The sequence below is a fragment of the Phoca vitulina genome, unplaced genomic scaffold, assembly GCF_004348235.1.
Source record: "Phoca vitulina isolate PV1807 unplaced genomic scaffold, GSC_HSeal_1.0 scaffold32, whole genome shotgun sequence".
Taxonomy (NCBI): Eukaryota; Metazoa; Chordata; class Mammalia; order Carnivora; family Phocidae; genus Phoca; species Phoca vitulina.
This window is the reverse complement of record NW_022589735.1, coordinates 24,479,801-24,501,930: the sequence shown is the minus strand read 5'-3', so window position 1 is coordinate 24,501,930 and position 22,130 is coordinate 24,479,801. Positions and strand designations below refer to the sequence as shown.

At 47.6% G+C, this 22,130-nt stretch overlaps 1 protein-coding gene across 1 annotated transcript in view; it reads left to right on the top strand.

Annotated features, from left to right (window-relative positions):
* COL23A1 (collagen type XXIII alpha 1 chain) overlaps positions 1–22,130 on the top strand; it is a 298,820-nt gene that overhangs the window by 2,274 nt on the left and 274,416 nt on the right. The window contains exon 2 of the mRNA XM_032425088.1: positions 19,891–19,957. Coding sequence (XP_032280979.1) covers positions 19,891–19,957 — 67 coding nt within the window. The remainder of the gene's footprint in view (positions 1–19,890; positions 19,958–22,130) is intronic.

Here is a 22,130-nt window from a genome sequence, read left to right as displayed (position 1 = left end):
TTAATGCACTTGGAGTTGAACTTCTGGCTGTTTGTGGTCCCCTGTGAGAAGCCGTCTCTCTCCCAGGGCACCGGTCTAGTCTGTCTGTTCCTGCAACAAGCTGTTCTTCTCACTAATGTCCCTGGATGGGACATGTAAGCCCCTGGCTGAGGTGGGAGGGGGAGGGTGTGGGAGGTGCACCTCAAGGAGTTGGTAATTGGCTTTATCTCCTTTTTTTTTTAAGATTTTATTTATTTGACAGAGAGAGAGCCCAAGCAGGGGGAGGGGCAGAGGGATAGGGAGAAGCAGGCTTCCCGCTGAGCAGGGAGCCAGAGGACTGGAGAACAGGAGGCTCAATCCCTTGACCCTGGGATCATGACCTGAGCCGAAAGCAGATGCTTACCCGACTGAGCCACCCAGGTGCCCAGGGAATTGGCTTTAAATGGATGTGAAGATACTTTTTTTTGAACCATTACATAGGAAGGACAAATAAATACTGAGCTGAAAATCTCTGAAGGGAAGAACATTTGAACTTGAACATGGTTTTCAGCTCCGATTTGTTTTCAGGGAAGCGTCTTTTGAGTCTGTGGCTGAAGTAGTTACGCATGCGAGGGTGCCTTCAGCTTGTCCTTTATCAACAAGCTTGTTTTCCGAGTTTCAGAGGCAGAAACCACATCCAAATTGAGGAAGAGAAATCCTTGCCAACCACACACAACTTTAATGTCAGAGAAAAACATTACAAAATAAGCCAACAAAAGCCACTGTTAATAAGGGACCCGATGTCTTTGTTCCCTTGGGAACAGAAGTGTGACATAACTTTTTGGGGGGGACTGGCTGATGTGCCTGATAATGTAGATCCAGAAGCTCCAAAAAAGGAATATTCATGCTAACTTGGGATTACTAAAGACCCTTCCCATGATCCAAAAATGAAAGAAATGGTTTTCATAACATAAAAAAGTCGTTAACGATAGTATCTTCATTATGACCCGAAAATATAAATGCACAACAAACATCTGATATTATGCTTTTAAGGTGCCTTAGATAGGTTGCCGAAGTAATCAACCCCCCACTCATTACATCTATAATTACAGTATTACAACAGCTTAAATTTTAGAGTAAATAAAATAGCTTTCATACTCCAGTAACAAATTTAATGCAAGGATTAAAGAAATATTTAGCTGTATTCAGAGGAGAGCATTTCCAGCTTACAAGGGATTTATTTTGGCTCCTGGTCTTCCATTGTCCAGACCAATCAGTTTGAAAACAAGAAAAACTCAGAGACTCAGGGTAAAATTCAATTTCCTCCCCTACCATCAACTACTATATGTATTGGTTAAATTACTGTAAAACCCAGAATCACATCCAGCTTTCTCGGCCTCTGCGGTGGCCTGCCACTTGTCAGGACTGCCCTATGGAGAACATGTTAATAAAGAGCCAGTTTTTGAATCCCATGGCTCAACAGGAGATGGGAGGGTCAATCGTAGCTCCATTTGTTTCCTTGACATTTCCTGGCTCCCAGACCAAAAAGTTTCTTCTGGTGACTTCCTGCATGCTTACTTTCTCCCTTTATTTTTTCCTTCTTCTTCTTTTTTTTTTTTTTTTTTTTAATTTTTTGGTGGGGAAGCAATTTGGGAGAGCTTTATAAAATAGCAACATGTTTAGGAAAAGGTGAAAGATTTATGCAATCTGAAGAGAAACCAGAGTATTAAAACATAGCAGTGTGTGGGTGGCTCAGTCGGCTGAGCAACGGACTCTTGGTTTCGGCTCAGGTCATGATCTCAGGGTCGTGAGACTGAGCCCCACATCGGGCTCGGCGCTCAGCAGAGAGTCTGCCTGTCCCTCTCCCTCTGCCCCTCCCCCGCTCACAGTCATCCTCTCTTTCTCTTTCTTTCTTAAATAAATAAATCTTTAAAAAGTAGCAGCATGGGGCACCTGGGTGGCTCAGTCGTTAAGCGTCTGCCTTCGGCTCAGGTCATGATCCCGGGGTCCTGGGATCGAGCCCCGCATCAGGCTCCCTGCTCCGTGGGGAGCCTGCTTCTCCCTCTCCCACTCCTCCTGCTTGTGTTCCCTCTCTCACTGTCTCTCTCTGTCAAATAAATAAATAAAATCTTAAAAAAAAAAAAGAATTCTTTAAAAAATTTTTTTTAAAAAAAGGTAGCAGCATGTTTAGAACAAGCCAACTGTCAGGGCATTTCTTTTGCAAACGTATTTTGGAAATGTTTGAATGGGACCTTTACATACTGGTTTCGAAGGTTTGCGGCATGGCTCCTGAGGTTGGGTCGTCCATGAACTGAGTGAATTTATCCCAGCAGGCAGAGAAGGGCTCCGGTCCTACCATTTACTAGCTGTGTCATCTAACCTCTTCAACCTCTTTCCTAATGTGCAGTTCACAACTACCTGTGCAGGGACAAGCAAATACAATAATATAGAGGAAGGCATTGGTCAGTAAGTGTGCTTTTGATGGTGAGTAGCGGAATAGCCGAGCGTGGTGCCTTCAACAATACAGTCATTGAATTATCTTGTGTAACCAGAGGAGCCTGGAAGTTAGTCGGCAGTTCTGAGTTAGTTCAGTGAGTTGGCCACCGGTGGGTCTGGGTCAGTGTCTGCCATTCTCTGGGCTTTTCCTCATGGTGTCAAGACGGCTGCTGCAGCTCCGAGCTCATATCTTCACACAAGAGTAACCGAGGTAGAAGGGAAGGGGGCAGGAGAAAGAGTCCTCTTCTCAAGAGGCTTTCTCTTTTGTTTGAGTCAGAGGGGGGGAGGCTCCCAGCACCTCTCAGAAGACTCCCCGTATGGCCGCCGAGCAAAGCCAGCGCCCACGATTGCCATCATCCTGTCACTGGCAAGGGTAACGGGCTTGCCATAGGAGGCTTGGACCAATCTTGATTTCTCCCCTGGGGCCGGGCATGTTGCCACTGGAAGAGAATGGCAGCTCTGTTAGGAGGAGGACTGGGAATGTTTTGGGGAACAACCAGCAGTGTCAGGTGGGGCCTGTAGAAGGTGACCCCAGAGGAGGATGGGGATGTGCTGGGGGGGTGGTCATCCACTGGCCTACCACAGTTTTCATACCCACATCCGCTTTGGGAACATTCCTCAGCCACAAAATTTCTGTTTCCTTTGGGGTCCTGATTCCAGCTCTGCCCCCAGCCAGAGTCAAAGGCAAGGTTGGTGCGTTCGGGGATTCTCTCTGGCACAACGCCATTCTTGGCAGTTTATGGTCTTTAACCCTTCAGTGGATGCTTCAGTGGACCCTTCAGTGGACCCCATAGTGGGGAAGTGGGAATACCTATGTCACCCTGCAGTAGGTGGAGGAGGCTGGTGAGGCTGGAGAAACTGGCTCAGCCACTCCGAGGACAAGATCACTACACCCAGACTGCTGTATGGAGCCCTGTACCCATTAGGTATGTGCCCAGACAGCTCTCCTCTTTGTCCTCCCTTACACCCAGCCATGGGTCTCTGTGGCTTTTCTCAGCAGCCATATGTCACCATGGCCCCCAGATTCCCTTCCAGAGCGTGCAATTATAACCATGGTCCCCAGAGCAAGATGTCCCCTGTACCCTCAGGAGCATCATCTCATTAGATTCAGCCTTTCTACATGTCCTTGGACTCTTGCACCTTCAAATAGCAATGTGATGGGACCCCAGCTTGGACTGGCTTTAATTAGAAAGAGAATTTATTGGGGCGCCTGGGTGGCTCCATCAGTTAAGCATCCCACTCTTGATCTCAGCTCAGGTCTTGATCTCAGGGTTGTGAATTTGAGCCCCAAGTTAGGGCACTAATCCCATCATGAGGCTCCACACTCGTTTCCTCCTCACCTCCCAAAGTCCCCACCTGCTAATACCATCACACTGGAGATTAGGTTTCAACACAGGGGTGAGCTCTGGGCACTGGATCCCCTGCCCTTCACCTTCAGGGCCCCACAGGGTTTTGGTATAATCCTATACCTTCAGAGAAGCCGTATCCTCTACCAGATTTCTACACGTTTCTCCCTTTCCCCTAATTAATTCTATCCCCGACCATGAGGCATTGGTAGGTGTTGCTGGAAAATGGCATTCTTCCAAACCTGCTCTTTGCAGGATTAGGTGCAGACCCTTTTGTCTTTGCCCCTTGCCGTGCTCGCCAGCTCTCCAGCTCCCACTGCTGCTGAGCTGTGGCCACCTCCTTATCCAGGATGTTAGACCCAGTGTTGGGCAATAGCATGCCAGTTTGGCTACCCTTCCCTTTCCTCCTTTTCTTAAAAACAAAACAACAAAAAACCCCAAAGTGTATGTTGCTTTAACATGATTCATGTTATTGATAACCCCACCACCCTAAAACAAGGACTATTTAACATTTTGCATAATCTCGTCCAGTCCTTAATCCTCGGACAGATTTACACCCACCCAATGCTAACCACAGAGCGTGCACCACGTATAGCTTGCGTGTGTGCATTCCGACCTTACATCAAAAATGTTTTTCCAGGGGCTGCACAGTCTTTCACAGCTGCATCTGACCCCATCAATGGAATCCGCGTCTTTCTGTCCACCCAGAATCTAGGCCTCCTCCACATTTTTGTTGACACAGAAAATGGCGCAGCCAGTGGCATCCTGGGGCAAGTGTCTTCCTTCTGTTATTCTCTAGGATGTAAGTAACTGCCTAAAGAGGAACATCTTTAGGGCTTTGTTTTTTGTTTCCTTTTTAAAATATCCAGGTTTGTCCAGGCCAGGCTCGTTTATCCGCCTGTGGTATTCCAAAACTGTACCCTTGTGAAGTCACGTTTTCTGATGGACAGCGTGGAGTCCGTCTGTCTTTTGGTTGGATTTTTAATTTCAGTTGGATTTGTTGTTGTTGAAAGCAAAAGGCAACTGATAACAAAGAAAGCCTTAAAACAAGATCCAGAAACACTGACGATTCATCGCAGTGATTTCAGGCTCCTGTTTTGCTTTGGTGCCACCGACCCCTTTCTGGAATAGCTTTTTGGAAGTGCCAGGCATCGCGCCCACTGTGCTCCCATGACGTCTTTCCAAGTCCGCGAACAAATGTAATTTGGTTTTGGGAGTGCTCTCTGGAGGCCACACACAACCTCCAGCTCCTTCCTCATTCAGTTTTCTCCCATGTGTTGGATCAGGATTAATCTTTAATTGACACAGGCCCTCGGAAGACATCGCTTCATCATGTCCAGAAATAGATTTCAGGACGAAGCACGAATCCTTGAGAGAAAAAACAAATTTGCAGATGTAGTTTTAAAGGAAGGGGTGTCAGTGTGCTCCTGGAGGCGATGGAGTGCCTCTCTTGTAGGGTTCACCCTGGGCAGAAGGGGCAATGACTGGCCCCAGGTAGCGGTGATTGTCTGAACCCCAGCAACCTGACTCCTGGTCCTGAGCCCTTTCCCTCAGCCTCACAGCTGCAGAAAGCAGTCATCGAGCCCAGGGCAGCAGCCTTTCCTGCCAGTGTGGACACCCTCCATAGGGGGCAGACGTGTGAATGGCAGGGAGCACTTTAGCTTTAAGCAGATCCGAGTTCATATCCCAGCTCTGCCATCTCCCAGCTGTGTCACTTCGGGTAAATGACTGCTTTTCCAAACCTCTGTTTTGCCCATCTGTTTTGTGTGTGTGTGTTTTTTTTTTAATATTTTATTTATTTCTTTGAGAGAGGGAGGAGGACAAGCAGACTGTGCACTGAGCACAGAGCTCGACGTGGGGCTCGATCCCAGGACCCCGAGATCAGGACCTGAGCTGAAACCAAGAATCAGACGCTCCACCGACTGAGCCCCCCAGGCGCCCCTGCCCGGCTGTTAAATGGGGATTATAATACGTGCCTCATGAGGTTTCCGTGGGGATTAAACAAGCCGATGGCCCAAAGTGCCCCAGATGTCATCCACGTCCCGCTCATGGCTGTTCCTAGTGGAAGGCTTTCTTTGGGTGCATCCAGAAGGCGCATGTATATGCTTGTTTACATTGGAGAGGAGGCTCCATGGTCCCTTTAACGCTGGGATTCCACCAGTCCCCGGAGGCTACACAGAAGTGGAAATGGTATTAACCCAGGTCCAGTGTCCGCGTCAGTGATGGGAAGTGGGACTGCTTGGTCACTGAGGAAAAGCAGGGGCTGAATTGGCTTCATAAGTCCATTTTCCCCCCAGTTTCTCATTTCAGCGGAATGAGATTTTTTTCATTTAAACACACACAAATTCATGTTTATGACCAAAATAAAAACCTAAGTATTCACAAAAATTATTAGATGGATTTTTCATTGTGAAAGGGCACCCGAACACCTAATAAATTCGCTTTAAATAATAAGTCTGTTCTTGCGGTTACACAACATGGCACGAACACCCCCCAAATGCTCATGATTAACCTGATGGATTAGAGGCCTCACACACATCTGCTTCAAGTCACATTGGTAAATGAGAAAATCTTTATTTTTTTGATGTAGCCGCAAAATCAGGGTTGTGGGGGGAAGCGCTTTCAAATGGGTATTTTCAGCTTCTAAAACGGACTTTGCCTCCAATTTTGAGTTGTGAAACAAGTCATAAAGCAATTACAGTGATTTCTGGGGTTTTTAGGAGACAGTTTAAATAAAACCTACCCAGCTTTGGGCCTCCCAGGAGGATCTTCACACACACGCAAACGCGGTCTGTCCATTGATTTAATAGTGCCTTTTCTGTCTCCGTCCACGGCATTTTCTTTGCAGCCCCATGGTATAGTGCAGTCAAATGAAGGGCAAGTTCACGTGGCAGTTGGACTGGGATGTGTGGCCTGTGTGTGAGGGTGAGCCACTATGAGGTCTGGAGGGCACAAGAGTGTGTGCAAGTGTGCATGTGTGTGAGTGTGCACGCACATGTGTGCATACAGATGCACGCATGTGAGTGTGCAGGCATGCACGTGAGTGTGCCGTTGAGTGTGCATATGAGAGTGTGCACGCACGTGTGTGCAGATGCATGCGTGTGAAAGTGTGTGCACGCATGTGAATGTGCCTTTGAGTGTATGCATCTAGATGCACGCATGTGAGTGTGCATGCACATGAGATTGTGTGCATGCATGTGAGTGACTTTGAGTGTGTGCATATAGATGCCTGCATGTGAGTACATGTGAGTGTGCCTTTGAGTGTGCACATATAGATACGTGCGTGTGAGTGTGCGTGCTTGTATGTGTGTACTCACATGAGTGCATATAGATGCATGTGTGAGTGTGCATGCGTGTGAGAGTGTGTGCATGCATGTGTGCATATAGGTGCATGCATGTGAGTGTGCATGCATGTGAGAGTGCACGCACATGAGTCTGAATGCACGTGAGTGTGTGCACGCATGTGAATGTGCCATTGAGTGTATGCATATAGATGCACGCACGTGAGTGCATCTGTGTGTGCACGCACGTGTGTGCATATAGATGCATGCGTGTGAAAGTGTGCATGCATGTGAATGTGCCTTTGAGTGTGTGCATATAGATCCACGTGTGTGAGTACGTGTGTGTGTGTACGCACGTGTGTGCATATAGATGCATGTGTGTGAGTGTGCTTGCGTGTGAGTGTGCACGCACATGAATGTGTGCCTATAGATGCATGCGTGTGTGTGTGCATGCGTGCCCGTGGGTGTGCATATGGGCATGTGCGGGCACATACGCACCACAGAGATTGTCCCACCCGGGTCCTCCTGAAAGCCCCTTTCACTGGGTCCTCCAGCTCATGCTGCGGGCTCCAGAGCAGCGAGATCTGGGTCTGCGTCTGGAGCTGCCTCTAAGCCAGCTGCAGTGGCCAGGGACAAATGCGTTGCCTTTCCAAGCCCCTCCTTCCTCCTCTGGAAAGAGGGTGCCAGTGTCTGCTTCACTCCGCTTCCCTGAGGATGAAGTGACACTCACTTCCCAGGACAGTGAGTGAGCCATCGGTCTCCCCTTGCTCCCCGCTCTGCTAATCCTGCCTGTGGAGTGTCCATTAACCTCCGGGGCCAGGGCCCTTCCTGGGGCCGATTCCTCCTCCTCCTCCCCCTGCCTGTAGCGAGGCTCATCCCCGGGGCTAAGAATGGGGTGAGCTGGAGAAAGATGCCTCATCCCAGCTGGGTGGTCCTGGGACGATTCCTTCCCGGGCTTTCTTCTGTCCCCTTCCGTTAGCACCTGGCCCTTCTGGAGATGCTTGGTCTCTCTGGGTCCTGTCACCCCGAGCCTCAGGCAGACCCAGCAGCTTTGCATTCTTGCTCATCTTCCTAAATAGCCTCAGTGGGATCTCCCTCCCCTCGCTCCCCATCCACCCTGAATGCCACCCTCAATGACTCCCGTGGCCTGTGGGCCCTCACTTGGCTCCGAGGTCAGGCGTCCATGTCCTTCTAGCCTCCCCACTGCCTGCTCACCCATCTATCCCCATAGGAGGTGGGTGGGGTGTTGGGGGGACCCCATCTGTCTTTGTCTGCTCAGGGTGCCCTAACAAAGTACCACAATCAGGGGGGCATAAACAACAGAAGAGTCTGGAAGCCAGAGGTCAGGGTGTCGGCTGGGTTGGTTTCTCCTGAGGCCTCTCCTCGGCCAGCAGATGAGCGTGCCCTCTCTGTGTCCTCTCTCATGGTCTTCCCTTTGTGTGTCCGTATCCTAATCTCTTCTAGAAGGACATCAGTCACATTGGATTAGGGCCCACCTCATAGTTGACCTCATTTTGGCTTCATCGCCTCTTTAAAGACCGTGTCTCCAAATACAGTCACATTCTGAGGGACTGGGGTTAGGACCTCAACATACGGACTCTGGGGGGACGCAAGTCGGCCTGAGACGCTGTCAGATCAGATGACAGGCCAGGAGAAACCACAGGCATTCCGCGTGGACGAGACCGAGAGGCGAGGGTCAGGGGAAGCAGGCCACCTCGGTGTGGGGATTGTGGCAGGGTCTGGCTCGGTGACCCGGACTGCGGGAGAAGGCTGGCTGGGCCGTGAGAAGGCTTTGGAGGCCCTGCTGGGGGCAGCCTGGGGGCTGTCCTCAGCCTGTCGAAAGCCGTGGTGGAGACTGTCCACCCCCCACCCAGGGCTGTGGATAGGATTTCGTCCTGTCAGCCTGTGCGGTGAATCTTAGTAGATTTTGACAGGAAGGGATGTGTGTCTTTGAAAAATCATAAGTGGGAACACGAGGGACACCTGGGTGGCTCAGTCAGTTCAGTGTCTGCCTTTGGCTCAGGTCATGATCCCAGGGTCCTGAGTTCGAGTTCCGCATCAGGCTCCCTGCTCAGTGGGGAGTCTGCTTCTCCCTCTCCCTCTGCCAGCCACTCCCCCTGCTTGTGCTCGCGCATGCCCTCTCTCTGACAAATAAATAAAATCTTTGAAAAATAAATAAATAGGAACGCGAATTAACAATTGCTGAATAATTGCTTCTCGTTTGCACACTGAATGTTTCAAAGCATGCCAACGTGTTTCAGGACTGAGCAGGGACCCCCAAGGAAATGTGTGCCCATGTGGTTTGGAAGTCACTCAGCGTGCCAGTGGGAGTCACTGAGGAAACCCCACGTCCCTTGGAGAAACGTGTCTGAGCTCCTGCCAAACGCCTGGCTTCGGCTAGCTGTTCTCACCGACTGTCTTCCTTTGACTCTGGCGGGGTTTACCTTGCACCGAGGTGGAACCCCAAGCCCGGTGGCGTGAAGTGATGCCTTCTGACCCCAGGACACCTGTTCCCCCACCCTGGGGGTTGGGGGGCAAGCCTGTGGGAGCCAGGGCCAGAGTGTTTTTGTTTTTATCATTTTTCAAAAGTATATTTGACACGTAATGAACTCCAAATATTTTAAAATTACAATCTGAGACATTGTGACCATATGGGTACAAACGTGAAACCATCTCCACAGTCAAGGTAGTGAACATATCCATCACCCTCAAAAGCTTCACCTGCCCCCTTGAGTTCTGTCCCTTCCCACCTGCCACCCAGGTATTGCTGATTTCTCTCACTATTGATTCATCTTCTTTTTTCTTAGGATTTTTATATGAATAGGATGACACAAAATTATGCTTTTTTTTTTTACAGGGGGTGGGGTGTCTGGTTTCCTTCGCTCAGTATACTTATTGAGAGATGCATTGATATGTTTGCATATATTATTAGTTCCTTTTTTTTCCTTACCAAGTGTTATTTCATCATAGAGAGATGCCATCCTTTGTTTATCCCCTCACCTGTTGATGGACATTTGGGTTGTTTGCAGTTTGGGGTGATTACAAATAAAGCTGCTGTTAACATTTGTGTACAAGTCTTTGTATGGACACAAATGCTTTGTGTCTCTTGGTTATGCAGACCTTGGAATGAAGTGGTTGATCCTCTGATGGGTGTATGATTAACTTTTCAAGAAGCTGCCCAGCTGTTGTGCAAAGTTATTGTATCATTTTACATTCCCACCTGCAGCATAAATAGAAGAGTTCTATGTATCCACGTAATGCGTCCTTTTCCCTCTGGCTGCTTTTAACATTTTCTCTTGATCACTGGTTTGAAGCAATTGCCTTGGTGTGATTTTTGTCATGTTTATTGTGCTTGCATTTCCCTGAGATTCTTGGATCTGTGGGTTTATGGTTTTCATCAAACTTTGAACAATGTTCTGACCCTCACTGCTTCAAATATTTTTGTCTGTTCTCTCCCTTTCTCACTCTCTCTCCCTCTCCCAATCTGGGGACTCCACTCATCTGTGCACTTGAAGACCCAAAGTTCACTGATGCTCTTCTTCTTCTTTTCTTTTTCATTCTTTCTCTTTGTGTTCATTTTGGATAATTTCTATTGCTGTCTTCAGGTTCACTAATCTTCTCTTCTGCGGTGTCTAATCTTGCCATCAATCCCCTCTGTCCTGTCTTTCACCTCAGACATGGTAGTTTTCCCTCTAGAATTTCAGTGCAGATATTTTAGTATCTTTGACGCCTCTACTGAACTCCCTGAACGTGTTCCATGTAGTTACAAGGTCTGCGGGGGCTAATTCTAACATCTGTGGCAGTTGTGGGTCTGTTTCAGTTCACTGATTTTTCTCTTTATGGGGTCTGTTTTCCTGCTGGTAATTTCTTATTAGACGCCAAACGTTATGATTTTTACCTCAATGGGTGTTGAATATTTTTGTATTTCTGTAAATTTTCATGAGCTTTGTTGGGTTACAGTTGTTTGGAAATAGTTGGATCCTTTGGGTCCTGATTTTAGGATCCATTAGGTGGAACCAGAGCCATGGGTAGTCTAGGACTGATTACTCCCTATCTCTGAGGCAAGACCCTTCTTGGTGCTCTACTCACTGGTTTATGATCATGAATGAGGGAGTTCACCTATCTGGCTGGGGGAATGGGTACCCTTCCCAGCCCCGTGTAACAGCTCCATGCTGTTCCCTGCATCCTTTTGGGTGGTTCTTCCCCTGGCCTCAGGTCATCGCCTCCCCCATGTACTGATCAGTGCTCCATGGAACATCTGCAAAGAACCCTCCCAGGTCTCTGGTTCTCTCGGGTCCTCTGCTCTGCAGCCCCAACTGCCTGGCATCCCTGGACTCCCAGGTCCATCTCTTTTTTAAAAAAACATTTATTTTATTTAAATTCAATTAATTAACACAGAGTGTATTATTAGTTTCAGAGGTAGAGTTCAGTGATCCATCAGTTGCATACAACACCCGGTGCTCATACCATCACATGCCCTCCTTAATGCCCGTCACCCGGTTACCCCATCCCCCCACCCCCCTCCCCTCCTGCAACCCTCAGTTTGTTCCCTATAGTTAAGAGTCTCTTATGGTTTGTCTCCCTCTCCGATTTTGTCTTATTTTATTTTCCCTCCCTTCCCCTATGATCCCCTGTTTTGTTTCTTAATTTCCACATATGAGTGCAATCATATAATTGTCTTTCTCTGATTGACTTATTTCGCTTAGCATAATACACTCTAGATCCATCCACGTCATTGCAAATGGTAAGATTTCATTTTTTTGATGGCTGAGTAGTATTCCATTGTGTATATATACCACATCTTCTTTATCCATTCATCTGTCGATGGACATCTGGGCTCTTTCTATAGTTTGGCTATTGTGGACATTCTGGTTCCAGCTCTCCAACTTCAGAAGGCTGCCAGGCTCCATGTCTGTTTTCCCTCCCTGTGCCGCAGCCTGGAAACTCTCCCCAGGCAGGAAGGTGGAGCCCTTGTTCTCTGTCTGAGATCACTCTCCTTTCCTGCTTGGTATCAGTGTCTTCAAAACCTGTGTTTCCTATGTTTCATTTGCAGATTTTGTTGTTGTTGTTGTTTTGGTTTTTGATGGTACTATTTTATGCAGGAGGATAAATATAGTTGCACTACTCCATCTTGCCTGGAAGTAGAAATCCATGATGTGGCTTTTAAAATTTTTTGGAATAATTTTAGATTTATAGAAAAATATGCTTACATATGTACATAACCATAGCACATTCATCCAAAGTAAGAAATTAGCTGTGATACCTTACTTTAGCAGGCAGAATTCTAGGACAACCCTTGGGATTCTCACCCCTTGGTGTACACAGTTTGTGTGATCTCCTCCCCTTGAGTGTAGGCAGAACTGTGATTATGATAGGATCACTCCCGGGACTGAGTTACCAATCAGTTGACTGAGTTCATTACAACATTTATCTTTGGTGGGCCTGACATAAGCAGGTGAGTCCTTAGAAGGGACTGGGCCCCTCCTGAAGTCAGAGGGATCTGAAGCATGAGAGGGTGTGTGGAGGGGGCCACATGTCAAGGAACTATGAGTGGCCTCTAGAAGCTGAGAGCAGCCCCTGGCCAGCAAGAGAATGGGGCTCACAGACTGCAGGGCACCACGTGAGCTTGAAAGAGGACCCAGAAGTCCAGAAAGAAACACTCAGCTGATGCACTGATTTTAGCCTCAGGAAACCATGAGCCGAGAACCAAACTTGTCTGTGTCCAGATCTTTGACTGCAGAAACCCTAGTAAATATGTGTTGTTTGAAGCTGCTGATTTTGTGACAATTTGTTATGCAACAATTAAAAACTAATACAATTACTATTAACTAAAAAGACCAGGTCCAATTCCTTAGTAACAATATCCCACTATTCATCTAGGTGGACACAGCCCATATGTTTATCGACAGATGAATGGATAAACCAAGCGTGGTATAGACACCCGATGCAATATTATTCAGCCATAAAAAGGAATGAATTGCTGATACATGCTACAGAGTAGATGAAGCTCAAGAACATTATGCTGAGTGAAAGAAACCAGATACAAAAGGTCATATATTATGTAATTCTGTTCCAGAATACGTGAATCCATAGAGACAGAAGGATCGGCAGCTGCCACGGGCTCAGAGAAGGGAGGAATGGGGAGCAGTTGCTTAGTGGGCACTGGATTTCCTTTCGGAGTCATGAGAATGTTTTGGAACTAGAAAGAGGGAGCTAGATAAAGGGGTAGTTGCACATGCCACCAACCGTTCACTTTAACCTTGTTCACTTTAATTTTATGCTGTGTGAATTTCACCTCAATTTTTAAAAAAGTAGATGTGTTATAGAAAATAACAAAGCTGTATCTTAGTGGGTCTTAAGGGACTTTGTGATTTCTTTTTTTACCCATTTTTAAAAAGGGAACTACAGACTTTATTCAGATCTCCCTGGTTTTTCCTCTAAAGTCCATTTCCTGTCCCAGGACCCCACACAGGATACCGCATTGCATTTTGTTGTCATGTCTCCTTGGTCTCCTCTGGTCTATGACAGTTTCTCAGTCTTTCCTTGTTTTTCATGACCTTGACAAATTTTGGACATACTGGTCAGGTATTTTGTAGACTGTCCCTCAGTTTGGGCTGCTCTTATGATTAGACTGGATTCTGAGGGCTTGAGAAGAATAGCACTGTGGTGGATGGCCATTGTCATGGCTCATGTCAGGGGTCCTTGATGTCACATGACCTATCACTGGTGACATTAATCTTGACCACTTGGTTAACATAGTATCTGCCAGATTTCCACATTATAAAGTCACTATTTTCCTTTCTCTGCTTTTAGGAAGTGAGTGTAGCCTTCACTCAAGAAGAAGGGAATTTAGCTCCACCTCCTGGAGAGGGCATATCTACATATATTATTGGAAAATTTGTCTCTTCCCACTTACTTATTCAATCATTTATATCAGTATGAACTCATGGGTTTCTAACCTATTCTTTGGCTTATAATCCAATACTGCATTATTAATTTTGTTGCCTAAGTTGTTCCAGCTTTGGCCATTCTGAGCCCTTTCAGGTAGGTTTTGTGTTTCTTTGACGTACTCTTCCCCCACCTCCTTTTTTCCAAAAAGGGCTTCCTTCCTTTCTGCCACTACAAGACACTTGAGGTTCATCTTGTATATTTCCTGTCCTGGGCCTAGAATCAGCCATTTCTCCAAGGAGCCCAGTTCCTTTTCTTGAAGAATGGTATTTAGACACCAAGATTCAGGTCCTGGGTGTGCTTGCTGCTTCCAGGATGTCCTTGGTCGTAGGTCTTCTCTGCACACAGCTAGCATATATATGCCTGAATATTCACCCCCCTATATATACATACCTATGATTATTTCCGTATGTCTCTTCCTGTGGACATTAGATGTGACCTTTAGTGGCGTCTCTGACTCATCTGGCACCACATGGATCATTCAGTCTTTCCCCCTTTGCATATTTATAACTTCTTTCTTGGACAGCGAGAAGCCTGGCTCTCATCACCCATAGTGTATTTACTCACTCGTTCAATGCTAATGTATACGTAAAGTAGTTTCAACATTGCTAACCTTTCAAAATTGTCCTCTTAATGCCCGTTGCCCAGTGAGAAAGTGAGAAACAACTTTCGTTGCTAGAGTACAGCATCTCTGTATGGCTCCTTTTGTGTTCAGCCTGATAGTTCTCAATCAAAACACTGTTTTGCAAAGTTACTTAGGTCAGCTGCATGCTTTTCCCCACCACTTGCCTCAAGGTTATCTCACACAGTCTTAATGTAGTTAGATTCATTCATCACAGCCTACATTTCATCCAGGGATTCTCCGATATCCTGGTTGATTTTTAAAGTAAATGTGTATCCGTTAACGTTCACTTTTTGTGACGTCCAGTCTATTGTTTTTTTTTCCAATATTTTATTTATTTATTTGAGAGAGAGAGAGAGAGAGAGAGAGAAAGCACAAGCAGGGAGAGCAGCAGGAGGGGGAGAAGCAGACTCCCCGCTGAGCAGGGAGCCCGATGAGGGACTCGATCCCAGGACCCTGGGATCATGACCCAAGCTGAAGGCAGACGCCTAACCGACTGAGCCACCCAGGTGCCCCAGTCTTACTGTTTTTGACAAATGCACAGAGCTGTGTATCCAGCACCTCAGTGCCATACAGAACAGTTCCATCAGCCTCACACTGTCTCCTTGTGTCTCCTTGTACTTCACACCTCACATTCCTCAACCTTCAGCAGCCTCGGATCTGATTTCTGCCCTTTTCGTTCTGTCTGGCCTGGTGGTGGATCGAAACTTTTTGTTTGTTTGGTTGGTTGGGATATGAAGATTGTTTGTAAGCAGAGGTTGCCATGCTCTGTGATTCAAGTTGGTTGATAGCAGGATGCAGGTCCCACCCTGATGCTTACCTCTCAATGTTCTCATCCGTAAATGGGCATAATAATAAACCCCGCCTCGTGGTGGTGAGGGGGGGAAGGTTCTTGGCAGGTCTGAATGAGGTAACAGCTGTTGGCACAGTGCCTGGCCCATTATAAGTAATCAGTAACTCAGTAATAATACTTTGTGTTTGTTATCCTCCTCATCTCCATGATGAGGTATGAAAAAAAGAATGTCAGAGGCCAGATCTCACTGTCCTCTTGCGATGCTGGGGCCATCGACAATGCACGCAGGGGCTCCTCCCTGTGGGGGCGGGAGGAGGCCAGAGGATTATTTCTGTAAAATGGTACTTGTGGTGCTAGAATCATCTGTCCATCATTCACAAATTGTCCTTCGTGGGGAGACTTGAAGGCTTCATTTTGGTTCTTCTTTTACTTCCACGCTTTTTTTTTTTTTTTAAACTGTGAAGATGGTCTGACAACACAGCAAGGACTTCTAAAGAAGTCAATCTCAACACCCAGGGGGGTTCATGTTTTGGTAGTTGCTGCCACCCCATGCCTAAATTTTTACACAGATAGAGACCTTTTATTTATGATATCATAAACATCCCCCCCTTGCTACATAGTGTTCCTAATGACATTTCACGAAATATGACAGTTTCATCAGGGGGGAGTTGGCCATCCTTTTCTAAACCACTCCCACTGTTTGGGGGGGAGGGGCGCAACTTCATGCGTACTATTCTTTGCTCCTGCTGATTTTTATTTTCCTGAGATTTCTTCCCTAGAGCAGGAATCTTCTGTCAAAGAGGATAGGAATGGCTTTGTGGCTTTATTTGTCCCATTTTACAGAAATAAATAGGGACATCCTTCTACGTGTATTAATCTATATTTCATCAAAATGCACCCGTTCGAGGCTGTGATCAGACATCTGGCGGAGCGTCCCAGACTAGTGCTCCCACAGGTCATTAGTAAATTTATCATCTAACAGTGTAATGCTTTTCTGAGAACCACGATTTCCCCTCCGCGCTCGCTGCCCCTCCCCCACCCCAAACTTCAAGTTCTCCTCCGTAGCTGGTGGAGGGAACGCTCCCAAAGTCTCAGGGTCTATTCTCTAAAAACTCCTCCTTTATTTACTTTTGGAGTCAGGACATGTTTGCATATGTAAAACCAGGACCATATTGTTTGCAGATGCGAGGGGTGCTGCCAGATAATTGAAGGCAAAAAAAAAAAAAAAAGTTGAGGCCTTTAAATCATTTTTACAAACTTGGACACAAAAGAATATTTTCTTAGAATTAAAGAAGAAAAAGCGAAGCATGGAAATAAAGATTGTGGGATTGGATTTCTAATTCAAAAGTTGTTCATAGCAGTGGCATTTCAAACCCACAGAAAGTTAGGGGCCTGGAGAGGGAGGATGCGGGGGGCAGGGGACTAGCAGATAAAACTGCAGATTCACCGTGTAATCCAGAGAAACACCCGCATAGACGGAGTTAGAGTCAGCAACCAAACAAAACCTCGATGCCATTACGTTATGACCTCACCTACTAGCATTAACAATGAGGTTATTCCCCCCTCCCATAGTTTCCTGTTTAGTTTTTTATTTTACGATAAGAGCAGTTTGGAAGTAATTGTGCTTCCTATCAGTATTTGATAAAGCGTCCCTCCCTTTTAGGAGAGCGGCCCAGATGTGATCGGCTGTTAAAAGCAAATTGGTTTTTAGCCTTAAATGCTTTGGTTTCAAACAAGGAAGCGAGTGTGGCTTCTAGACCGTCTAGCCATGATAAAAACAAATGAGAGCGTCTCACACAAATTGATGGGCCTAAACGACGAAGGCTGGATTCGTTTGCCGTGTACATTTTGAAATCTGTAATAGTCTCTGCAAATACAGTGGGAGGGGAAGAAAGTTCTGAGATCCCGCTCCAGCCTGTATCCGCATCAGCGGGCAGCATCCGTGCTCTGATCAGGATAGTGGGCTACAGGGCCTGCCCAGCTGGTGATTGGGGGGGCGGGTTGTAGGGCTTGGGGGGTTGCTGTCTGCAGCTGCTAGTGGAGCTGTTCTCACCCACCCCCGGGAGGGGGGCGCCCAGGGCAGCTCTGGGGGCCTCTGGAGCCTGGGGCTGCCTGCGCTGCTCCTAGGGTCGCTCTGGGCCAGGTTCTCCAGAGCCGGGGTGCATGACAGGTAGGGGTCCAGTTGGGAGCTGGGAGCCTGCGTCCAGGAGCCTAGCCAGGTCCTGACTTCTGGGGCAAGCTGAGGCCTTGGGGAAGACTGAGGAGGTGCAGTGAAGATGGACAAGTCAGCGCAGCTAAAGGCAGCACCGTCTGCCCCCTGCCTGTCCGTGGTACTCCTGCCACGCAGCCTCTGCCTGGGGTGCATAACCACGTCCCTGTGTTCCCTCAAAACCTGCAGGCCTTCACTGCATCTCTGGTGGGCATCAGCTGCTGTGGCCCATCTGTAAAATGAGGGTGCGCTTGGAAGTGTTGGCAGGTGGCCCGAGCTCCCGGTCCAGGGCTGCTCCAGCCAGAGGCAGACCGAGCTCAGCGGGAGTCCCCTCTCCTGTGCAAACTCCAGGCCTGGTGCTCAGGGGCTCAAAACTGGGGATGCCCTTTGCACCTCCTCTAAAGCAGTGCTTTAAAAATAACAGTTTGGGGGGCGGGGGCCGCCTGGATGGCTCAGTCTGTAGATCATGCGACTCTTGATCTCAGGGTTGTGAGTTCCAGCCCCACGCTGGGCACAGAGATGACTTAAAAAAAAGTTAAAAACAACAGTTTTATTTGCTTGCTGTCAAGGTATTTTAAATTCTTATTTATTTATTCTTATGGACAAAGATGACATTTTTTAAACGATTTATTTATTTATTTTTAGAGAGAGGAGAGAGAGGGAGCGAGCACAAGTGGGAAGAGCAGAGGGAGAGGGGGAATTTCACTCAGACCCTGTGCTGAGCACGGAGCCTGACGTGGGGCTCGATCTCATGACCCTGAGATCACGACCGGAGCTGGAACCAAGAATCGGACGCTTAACCCACTGAGCCCCCCTGGGCATCCCCAGAAAGATTACATTTTTATGTTGGAACCTTCTGTTGGTAGTATCACATTTTGTCACTCAAGTTATCCCATTTGGGATTTGCTTTGTTTTGCTTTGAGGGAGATTTTTTTTTACGTGTTTGCTTCCTCGGGAAAGGTTAATACTTTTTTTCTTTTTTTTTTTAAATTTATTTATTAGAGAGAGAGAGCATGAGAGGGAGGAGGGTCAGAGGGAGAAGCAGACTCCCTGCTGAGCAGGGAGCCCGATGCGGGACTCGATCCTGGGACTCCAGGATCATGACCTGAGCCGAAGGCAGTCGCCCAACCAACTGAGCCACCCAGGCACCCCAATATACTTTATTTTTTCTTGTTAGGACTCAAGTTTTCACTTGTTTGGGAATTATGGGCCCGTCATTTCACTCTCCTCAACCTGGATTTGGGTTTGGGGACTAATTTCTTTTTTTTTCCAAGCGTGTCCCCTCTGTGTGAGGCAGGAACGGCAATCCGGGCCTCCAAGCTTGCTCCGACTGGTCCATCAGGTGATGATTATGCCACAGCCGTACTTTGAGTTAGCGTAATAGCAGAGCTGGGATATTTGATCCCATTTCTGAGGTAATTCTTTTCCCTTCCCCCAAATGTAGCACAGTCCATTGTTAAATGGTCTGAGCCAAATTTTCTAGGCCAAGGATCCCTGCTGGTGAGAAGGAAGGAAGATGTCATCAGGCGGATTAGGTCTGGGCCTAGCGTCTGAGACCCCATGGGCTGTGGGGGCTGCAGCAAGCGGGCCCAGGGTGTCCTGGGTTCGGATCCAATCTGAGGACCAAGGGTTGGCTGCCAAGGCCCGGCCTCCCTCTGCTCAGCCCTCCACTCTTCACGCGGACTACACGGTCACTCTGACTTTTCTGGATTCATGTTTGCAAATGTTGTAACTGGACGCCTGGGTGGCTCAGTCGGTGAAGCGTCTGCCTTCGGCTCAGGTCATGATCCCAGGGTCCTGGGATCGAGCCCCACATCGGGCTCCATGCTCAGCAGGGAGTCTGCTTCTCCCTCTCCTTCTGCCCCTCCCCCTGCTTATGCTCTCTCTTTCTCAAATAAATAATAAAATAAAATCATTTTTAAAAATTTAAAAAATTAAAAAAAAAAAGAAAATGCTGTAACAAAGCAGAAACCTGCCACCTTCTTTTCAGGGACTCCCGAGTGATCGCTGCATGTTTATTTTTGTTTCTCCTCTCATACTAAAACTATCTGTAGCACTGAACCCCCTTGTAAAAAATATATATATATATATGCCCAACAATGCCACCGCCCCGCCTTGCCATCGATCTTTCCAATACATCGGTCTTTGCTGATTTTTCCACCTTTGCCCCTGTCCTCTCTCAAACTCATGCTCGTTTTTTTGTTTTTTTTCCCCCCTCTCTTTTTTTTCTGGTTCAGAAGTTGGAGGGACTGGCCAAGCACCGGACAGTTCGAGAAGCGCCGACCGCCTGCGTCTGCCCGCCAGGTAAGTGGATGTTTGATCCTTGTGGGCCCCTGACTACCCGAGGCTGGGCCTCCTCTCTCCTGTGTGCTCAGAACTGCCAAGCATGTGGTCAAGAGGCTGCCCTGGGTTTCAGGCTGTCTGTTGTAGCTCATGGACCATCCGGGGTCTTTCTTCCTACGTCTTCCCTGACAAGCTTACCAGTCAAAGATTCTAGCAAGGTTACCTGACCTGGTTTCATGAGGATCGTGGTCTGTTAGAAATGACTTGTAATGAAGGCGTAGATACTAAGAAAGTAACAGCCGTCCCATTTCAAAGACCGAGAAACAGGCCTCGACCATCCACACAGTATTAACATTGTGACCCCAGCTCTATTTCAGACACGACAGGACGAATAAGGAATCTGGTGAATATAGGGTTTTTCGGTTTTGGTTTCTTCAGGTGGAGGTAGAGGAAGGAAGATGGGAATGTGGTCTGAATGATTCAGATAATCACGTCTGTCTTGGGTTTTGGTGGTGCAGCCAGGATGGCTGCAAATCAGACCAGGGTCTGTGGATTCCTGATCCTTGTGGCTGAATCCTGAGTCTGATCAGGCCTTCTGATGGTCCTCATGGGAGCTTTGCACAGACCATCAGTGAGAATTTAGGTGTTGCGGCCTTGGCTCTGGTATTTTCTGGGTTAGAATTATCCTCTATCAAACAATGTGTCGTACCTTACCAGTGAATGAGTTGAAAATTGCAATACTTCTTAGACTCCCCACCATGCAGGACAAGGTGGAGAACACAGGAGCTGAGCCCCGGGGCCCTTGTCCTTGCCATCACTCCATCCACTAGTCGAGTTGTCAGGCTTTTCTCAGTCCACTTCAGCTGGCCAAGACACAAAGTTCCTGGAAAATGATCATCTCCATGTATTGGGAGATGCCCTGGGATCTCTGCAGAGGTGAATCTCGCGGTGTGAAAATTCACTCAGGGAGGATTTTATGGGCCAGCTTGAGTTAGTCTTCAAGAGTACCTCCAACATTTTAAGAGGAGGGAAAAGGACTTGACAAGCAATGACATCATATTAGCAGATCAGGAAGTCAGACTTTGTGATTCAAAGGGTGGAGGGAACCAGATCCACAGATGAGTTTTTGGACGATCTGCAAAATACATAGAACAGGGATGATTCCTCTTGTGTTTCTTTGTATTTTTTTTTTCCTCCTCTTTCTGAGTGCTGTATGGATGTCAATTCATGTGAGTTATGTGGAGAAGTATTTTTTAAACTGGGTGTCACAAAGCATTTGTAGGATATGAAATCAGTTCCGTGGGTTGCAGCCAGTGTTTTGAAATTTTGAACTAGCTTTGGACTGGAATAAAGACACATTGGAGTGAAGTTTTTGTTTGAGCTATTTATATTTGGAGTATATGACCTGGATGGTGATTGAAATGCGTTTCCTGCTATGCGTTGCTGACCGGAAGTTTGAAAGTCCTAGATACAGATGATGGGGAGAGAAGGAGAAGGAGGCAGTAAGGGGGTGCAGAGCTCCTGAATAAATCTGAGCCGGGGACAAATCTTGGTCTGCTGCTTATTAACTCTCAGGGTCTTTATCAAAAATGAATAACAATATGGGAGTGGGCTCCGTAGACTTGAGATTCGTATTTGAGTATAGGTCAAAGCCCATGACCCGGAGACAGTCTTGTGACCTGCCTTCCCTTGGGGGTCCTGAACCACCAACAGAGGCTCCAAGAGGGTCCCAGGGAAGACTCTGGGGGCTAAAAGGCTGGTCAGAACCCCCAGTCCCGCTGGAGGGGGGGCCCTGCTGGGTGTTGGCACTGTGCTTCTGTTGTCAGAGGGACTCATGGCTGCCTTCAAGCTGTCCTGGGAGGTGTCCTCAGCACGGTCATGTGGCCAGTGTGGCCAGGCCCTGATGCACACCCATGTCCACACCTGCTTTCTCCCCGTCACCTCAAGCTGGAGGACTCACTTGAGCCCTTTGGACCAGACACCTTCATCGATGCAAAACCCCGTAGGCTGGACATTCTCCCTGTCATAAAAAGGACGAGGTCTTTTTTTCCGAGCACTCGAAACCAAACTGACTCCCTTTCTTCCGGGCTCTGATCTGCCCTGCAGACTTTTGGAGTCTGGGCCTGCAAACTGCCCTCTGTAGCTTGGGGCCCCATCTGATTTGAGATACTTGCAGATACCCCCCCCCCCCCCC